General features: G+C 47.3%; 1 protein-coding gene across 1 annotated transcript; it reads left to right on the top strand.

Moving 5' to 3' along the window:
* The first annotated feature begins 593 nt into the window (after window positions 1–593).
* Window positions 594–3,201, top strand: LOC116398501 (cyclin-dependent kinase 5 activator 1). The gene is made up of 2 exons (XM_031874849.1): window positions 594–1,205; window positions 1,840–3,201. Exon 2 carries the CDS (start codon window positions 2,004–2,006, stop codon window positions 3,003–3,005), a length of 1,002 nt encoding a protein of 333 aa, XP_031730709.1. The 5' UTR covers window positions 594–1,205; window positions 1,840–2,003; the 3' UTR covers window positions 3,006–3,201.
* The last annotated feature ends 4,911 nt before the right edge of the window (window positions 3,202–8,112 follow it).

Raw genomic sequence — 8,112 nt, 5'->3', positions numbered from 1 at the left:
ACGCTGCTTTATATAACCCATTCGGTTAGCAGTGTGCTACTGGTCCCGTCCACTGTTATCTATTTCTTAAAAATGTTATTTGTTTTCTCTTATTTTCAGGTTCAGCTGGAATTTTTGCTCATATCGCATCATATCTTCATCGTCAGGTGAGAAGACGTCTCACATTGGAGTCCTTGAGGTGCTGAGAAATAAATGAAAATATAAGATCAATGACAATGAAGATGATGTGATGTGATCGAAAGCTCTGGAGGAGCTGGAAAATGACCTTTGTGAGTTGTGAGATGTTTTTTCTCAACATCTCATTTAATCTCATTTTTATTTATCTATTAACAAATAGATTTTGATTCAATAATTAGTTATGAATTGCATTTTCGTTGCTTACTATTATTACTAGTATTGTATTAACTACTTGTTACATTGTATTCAGTTAATTTAATTAAATTTAATAAACTGAACTGAATGTATTCAAATGTCTGTGTGTGTGTGTGTGTGTGTGTGTGTGTGTGTGTGTGTGTGTGTGTGTGTGTGTGTGTGTGTGTCAGGAGGCAGCTGAGCCCCCGTTAGGAGGAGTCAGTGTCGCGGGGAGGCGGTGTGTGAGGAGCCGCTCTGTGCGCTCACTGGCTGCTCAGCTCAGTGAGGAGAGCCCGTTCAGAGGTCGGACCGCCGGGACCGATCACCGGTCAGTGGGCGACTGGAGAGCTCAGCGTGCGGATACAGAGCTGAACCTAAAACCTAGACCTGGAAACAGCAGCGGGAGAGAAGTCGGAGGAGCAGGCTGAACGCTCGAATCTGAGACCATGGAATGCATTGAAAGAACTCCGACGCAGTGAAAGTTTGCACCTCGGACATGGAGACACAAACGAAAGATCAACTAATCACAGTAATCGCCATCATTCTCGCCTGAGGGTTCGAGGTGCAGCAGAGGATGACACCTGCACCCCGCCTGGCGAGGACCGACGCGTTGTTCCGCACTTCCACGTCTCTTTGAAGAAGAGTCCAAATCTTCTGCAAGAGGGACTTTTTTTTTTTTGTTGCCTCTAATTCTGCAAAACAGATCGCCATCCTGCTCGCAGCCACCTCTGGGTATATCGGCTGTGGCGCGTTTCTTTTGCGCTCCTTTATATCTTTATATCTTTGCACCACTGTGGACTGCGGCAAAAAGAAAAACAAGAATCATCTCGTACCCGGACATCTCTTACGCACAGGTGAGAATCAGAGCAGCTCCGAGGACGACAGTGATGGAGATTGAGTATTAGATGAATGTTTGAGTGGTTTTTTTTGTTTTTTTTAAATAGGGAATAATGTGCGTAAATGGCCTAAAATGTGTTGTTCACCAGCTTGGCTTCTGCATTTAGTCATTAGGCGAAAGATAAGAGTCCTAATAGTTTGAAATCCAGGACACTTTACAGGTTTCAGAGAATATGATCTCGTAGATTAAATCGGACTGTTGATCAACCTCTTAAAACCCGGCTTTACCTGTTTATTTCCCCTTAAATTGTCTTACACCACACTGTCTGACAGTATCACACATGTATTTTGTCTCAAACACCAGACTGAATTCAAGTAGAAATGCTTTTATACAATTGTATTTATGCACATTTGCCCAAATATTCACTCTGATGTGTTTGGTATTTTTGGAAACTTTGGGATCTCCTCTAGAATTTAAAATGTAAAAAGTGGTTTATTAATAACGTTTGGCTGCACAGCATGAGCCTGTAATGTCCTTTGGGCAGCAGTGAAGAGGTTAATATGTGGCCCATATGGATTTAAAGTGAGATTAGATGTTATTATTTCACTGTGCATTTAAATGATCTCCCCCTGTGTGTTTTAACGTTGCAGGCCTCGTTGACATGTCTGCACTCATCTCTTCTTCGTGCCGTTTCCCCGTCGAGAGTTCACATCTGCTGGATATTAAGAAATAAAAACAGAGCTTTGCTTCAACGGCATCCCTTCTCCCACGCAGCAGCAGTAAAGCAGCATAATCTGCGGAGCTCCGTCTCACCATGGGCACTGTACTGTCGCTGTCCCCCACCTCTCGGAAGTCGGGCTACTATGACAACCGGCCGGGCTCGCTCAGCCACTACCCGAGCATCAGCAGCCGTTCCCTCAACAGCCAGAAGGACCGCGGGCTGAAGAGGGGCCAGTCCATCTTCCTCCCGGGGCTCACGTGGAAGCGGCTGGTGGCCTCCACGAAGAAGAAGGGCAACTCCAAGAAAGGCGGTCCTGTTGGCCTCGGGGACCCTCTCAACAACAACAACAACATCAACATCTACCAGAAGGACCCCCTGTTGCACCTCAACCACGAGAATGTGAAGAAGTCGCTGTCATGCGCCAACCTGTCCAGCTACGAGGGCCCAGCGGGACTGGGACTGGGACTGGGCCTGGGGCTGGGCTACAGCCTGGGCATGGGCCAGGGCCACGGATGCGGCTACGGCAAGCCCCAACAGCTCTCCTCTGTGAAAAAGGTCCCCCAGGGGACATTGACCTCGTCGTCCCCAAAGCGCGTAATCGTCCAGGCCTCCACCAGCGAGCTCCTGCGCTGCCTGGGGGAGTTCCTGTGCTGCCGCTGCTACCGCCTGAAGCACCTGTCCCCCGCCGACCCGGTGCTGTGGCTGCGGGCCGTGGACCGCTCGCTGCTGCTGCAGGGCTGGCAGGACCAGGCCTTCGTCACGCCGGCCAACGTGGTCTTCGTCTACATGCTGTGCCGCGATGTCGTGGACGGCGACCTGGTGGCGTCGGAGCACGAGCTGCAGGCCATCCTGCTCACCTGCCTCTACCTGTCCTACTCCTACATGGGCAACGAGATCTCGTACCCGCTCAAGCCCTTCCTGGTCGAGGCGGGCAAGGAGGCCTTCTGGGATCGCTGCCTCGCCATCATCGACGCCACCAGCGCCAAGATGCTGCGCATCAACGCGGACCCGCACTTTTTCACGCAAATATTTGCCGAACTGAAGAGCGAGGGCGGCTGCGGCCCTCAGGACTACAGTCGGGTGCTGGATCGGTGAGAGGAAGTTTGGCTGACCGCATGCCTTTTCGTACCCTCATGTACACGAATACTCATACAGATTCCTGTCCCTGTTGTCCTCCTTCTGCTGCCCTGCAGGAGCAATGAAGGCGTATTTTGACGGAGTTATGTAGACATATTCAATCATTCCATCTGTGTTCATTGCCATTGTCCCGTCCATCCAGATAGAAATAAAGAGTCCCCCACCCCAAGATAATTGACAAACAGAAGCTCACAGCTGTGTTTTAAAAAAGATATCCACCTGAGTTTACTTGAATTGAGGAACCATTTGGTCCACCTGTCCCTTCTGTGACTGGTCCCAATTGTCCCAGCTGCCAGGCCTCCCAGCATCTTCACCCACCTCTTGTAATTGCGATCGATCCGTGTGCACGGGACAAGAAGACGCCATCGTCGCTCCACAACAGTCTTTTTTTATTGTAAAATGTCCAAGCGGATCTACAGGAGAATAAAGCAGACAATATAATCCACCGAGGCCGAGTTACGTTTTCCAGGACGACGCGAGGAGTCATGTTGACATCCGCTGCTGGCTAAGCCCCCCACTCGATGTGCCAGCAGTGAAAACTGACTCAGACTGACGGGGACAGCTGAGAGGTCCATGTTAGATCCTGCTGGTCCTGCTGTGCACGGTGTAATCAGTAAAGCAAAACGAACAGGCACTGCTTTTTGGAGCCATTCTCTGGGTCGTCTGGCCTGAGGGGACAGTTGCTGTTTTTTTCTTTACTCACTCAAATCTGCCTCTGTGTCTCTCCATTTGATCTCAGGAGTGCTTTCTGGTGGAAGCAGAATTTCTGATTGACGTGGTTTGTGAACGTGTGTGTAGGCATTGTGCAGTGGACGGCAGCCAGGGTCATCAGCTGTTTACTCCATCCTTTGTTCCCCGCGATTTGTTGACAGGGCACCCACAGGCTGTGGTATCAATGAGATTAGCAGATTACCGCAGCCCCTCCCCACTCTTAACCTCTGCCCCCCCCTACTTGTCCACTCGGCAGCCCTGCTGAGCTAATCCAGGTCAGGCTGGACCTTGCTGGACCGTAAACACACACACACACACACACACACACACACACACACTCACACATTTAAATACCTTGTCGCGTGCGCTTTATTCTCCTTGGTGCATGAATGACACGCAGAGCGACGCACGTGTTGCAGCTCAGGGGTCCAAGTTGTTCTGGTTGAATGGGGTTTCTGTCGTTGTCGCTTCTGAGTCTGTCCCACTTTCCTGCGAGGCAGCTGCGCTTCCTCATCTGCCATCAAGAGGTCTGTTTTCTCTCTCATCCCTCCCTCAACTCCCGCCTCTTGCTCAATTATTCCCTTGAATGAACCATTGGCATTTGTGCTCGAATGCCTTTAATGATCCATTTCCCGTGTGCTTTCAATGTGCGTTGGCAGAGGTGGTCACAGATGAGCCGGTGGTTCATCTTTATGGATTTTCCTTTTGGAGCAAATTAGATTAAATATATTTTCAGCTGGATTATATGTGCCCAGCCATCCAAAATTAGTTTAGATTCCTGCTGCCAGAGGTCATGGAAGTTTACGGTTCATGTTTCGAGGTTGATAGCTCAGAGAGAGTAGATAGAAAAATGCAGGGGAAGCACAAATTAGTAGCTAATTATGCACCAGAGTGGCTTAAAAAGACCATAAACAGCAAAGGGTATGTGGTCTTCTTTTTTTTACCCAGTTATTTAAATTAAATACGAATAAATGTATAGATTGTATACAAAGAAAAAGAGCCATACCTGTGTTATAGGGCAGTGTGCGCCAACCCTTTTGGCTTGTGACCCCTTAAAATGATACTATGACTACCTACTACCCCTCATTGTTGGTTGCATACGTTTACTAGAAGTTACTAGTTTAACCAAAGAGGGATTGCTTCCAACGGACAAGTTAAAATGAACCAGTAAATTGAATAGATTTATTTTTATTGTGAAACCCCTCAGATTATTTCCTGTGACCCCTGTTGCGTGTCCCTACACCCCGTTTGGGAACCCCTGATTTATAAAAGGAAGCTGTTGGTTGAGGAAGGGTCTTCATGCCCACAGTAGCATGTGATAAAGCCTTAATCTCATTGTGTTGGAGCATCTAGAGGTCCCCCCCCCCCTCCCCTCCACGTGGCCTTCCCTCTCTCACACTTTGCTACAGTATATTCTCGTCCACAAGGTCATATGATAGACAAGCGTCCCCATAAATTTGACCGTTACACACATGTGCAAACAAATGCACTCTGCTCCACATCCCCTTCCTTGGGTAATCCAGTCCTAATCCTCCCACCCAATCCCAATCAAATAGAGAGAGGAAGCAAGGGATGAAAACATGAGGGAATAAGTCAACGTTTCTGGATCTGATGAGATTTAGGTGTCACACTTCCACGGCAGCCCTTCAAATCCTGCTCTAACAAACCGGAGGCCTTCAGAGACCCCAAAGCTCAACCCCGCGGCCCCACTGCAGCTCCCCCGGGGCTTATTGGAGTCAGGCCTGCCTCACTGCCCGCCTGAGGGATCTGCCATGGGCTCCAGTCAGTCAACCAGAGAGGAGTGATGGGGGTGAGTCACGCTCAGAGAGTCTCCTTTCCTGGAGCTTTGACTGGCAGCCATTTTGGGTTTGTTGTTGTGGTCAGTGCAGCTCTCTCTCTCTCTCTCTCTCTCTCTCTCTGGCCTCGGCTTTGACAAGGACACTTGTGTCTTGACTCAACCCCCCCGTCCTCCGTCCTCTTCCCACCCCTCCAACCCCGTCTCCACACACACTCAGCTGTTGTTCCCGGTCTGTTTCATTAGATTTGACACCCCACACCCGCCAGCCATTGTCAGGACGAGGAAGGGCAGAATGGGACCGTTTGTTGGCCCTGGGTTGGTTGTGTTTGCGTGAGAATGTGGGTCAAAGTTAAGGGCATCTGCCTCCACCATGCGCCTCCTGTAGACCTGGACATTAATTGAATCATAAGATACAGTACAGCGTGTTCAAGCGCTAATGATATTAACTTCTGCCCTCACATCGGTGACCAATAAATCCGCTGCAGGTTTTCTTTCAGTGGCATGTTGTGACCCTTCTAATGAAAAACAACTCTTGTGGCTCTTTCTTCATGCTAATAATGGCACAGACACCGAGGAACCATGTTCATTTAGGCCTAATTGAGCTTTAACACCATTTGTCAAATGAGATGTAATCGGGTCTTTACCAAGAAGGCGACTGTCCCCTCAGTTCGGTATCTCTGTCCAATCACGAAGCTGTTCCTCCAATCGCTTCACACAGATAGCGTAGCGGCTCCCTAGCCAATTAACTTGTATCCCAACGTCGGACCTCTAATTCTGTTCATCCAATCAAACCCCTCGGGGTGAATCCCGAGCTCTATGTACCTGACTGACAGACACATGATGCCTGTGACATCGCTGTGGATGATATATGCCTCTTGTTTGCTGACTGACTCCAGCTATTTGAACAACAGTTTTATTGCAAACTGGGCCTTTTTCTCTGTAGATGGGACATTCATTTAGGACTTCAGCTCTGCTTTGCAGAATATTTCAGATGGGCCTTGGACCGGCTCTGGATTAAGACTTTTGGGTTTGTGTGAACAATGTGATAAAAGATTTAATGGATAAGTCTGGTGTTACTCTATTTTTCTTATTGTCAACGAGCATCAGATGGTATTTTAGTACTGTCAGACTTCACCCTGTCTGTGTTTTCGGCCACATTCAGCCCATTCGTTCTGACTAAAGAAAAACCTTTAAAACAAATCATGAATGTATAATTGTGCTTTTTTTAAAAAGGTCAAGTGCTTTCCTAATAAGCTGAGTACTGTAGATTTTAGCAAACGTTACTCAAACAGGAGTAAAAAAATGCATTTGTTGGGGACTATTTTCAGCTGCGGATGAATACACATTTTGTTCCCTGAGTATTTACAGCAGTAGGACGCTCCATGCGGGATTGTTTGAAAAAAAAGTGGCCAAGGAACATGTCACCCAACGCAACAGTGTAGCTCATTGATGTGTTTTGAATACTTTTTGGACAAAAAAAAGAGCTATATAGCACAGAGCATTAAGATATACCGGCTTTGAACACACTGATAGTTAAGTTCTTCTCATTTGCTCTGCTGACAATAAGAAATGTAAAATATCGCAAGACTTTTCCTTTAAGTCGCCACAGCTCTATGAGTTGTGTTAAGTTATTTCAGTATGCTGCTGCTGCTGCTGGAGGTTGGTGTGAAATTGATTTCAATGGCACACCGTCAACTGATGATGTAAATATGGGGGCGTGTGACAAAAAGAGCTGTTGAGAAAGAAACATGAACAAAAAGAAATAGTCTTTCTGTGTAGTAGCATGCATGCAAACCAGGTAGTTTAGAACTGTTTTCTCTCTTTCTTTTTTGTCTTTTTTTGTTTTATTTTTATAATGTGATGTTTTAAATGGAACGATTATTTCTTCAGTAACTTAAAACTGGATCTCATTTGAGTGTTCCTTTATAGGAAACATTTCAACAGTATTAAAGTCTCTCTTATGACGTCAGGTGTAACTATATCAACATGATGGTGGTCTGTTCATGTTTAGAAACAATAGAGACAGAAAACTATATAAATGGTCGACTCTTAATTTCTCCGGCCTGGTCCTGAAATAGCAAAGCATGCGAATTCACACAAGCTATGACATGAAGTTATAACTTAACATGCTTTTATTTTCGACTCAACTGTCTCACACCAGACTTCATTTGCTAATTTGCTCATTTATATGTGGCCATGGTGTGTCATCCACCGCAACGAGAATATCACCGACCAGAGTACAGTATAGAACCGATCAAGCTAGCGGCTATCAATAGCCTTTCTCATCAATGCACCAGCTGGTGACACAGAGGCAGCCATTGTTTCTGTAGCATTTCACCGCAGGCAGCTCCAGCTCAGCCTGCGTCCTCACTGATTGTAGCTTCGCCTCTCGATGTGAAAAGCGTTTCAAATTTCATAACTTTGCATTCATCACAACACCTCGTACGTGTTGCGTCAACAGCGGACAGATGTTAATACAGAGATAAATATATAACTGTCTGGTGTCCATCACCTCCTCCCCCCCCCCCCCCCCCCCCCCCCCCCCCCCCCCCCCCC

This window comes from Anarrhichthys ocellatus, unplaced genomic scaffold (assembly GCF_004355925.1).
Source record: "Anarrhichthys ocellatus isolate YVR2014 unplaced genomic scaffold, GSC_Weel_1.0 scaffold84, whole genome shotgun sequence".
NCBI lineage: Eukaryota > Metazoa > Chordata > Actinopteri > Perciformes > Anarhichadidae > Anarrhichthys > Anarrhichthys ocellatus.
This window is presented reverse-complemented; position numbering and strand designations above follow the sequence as displayed.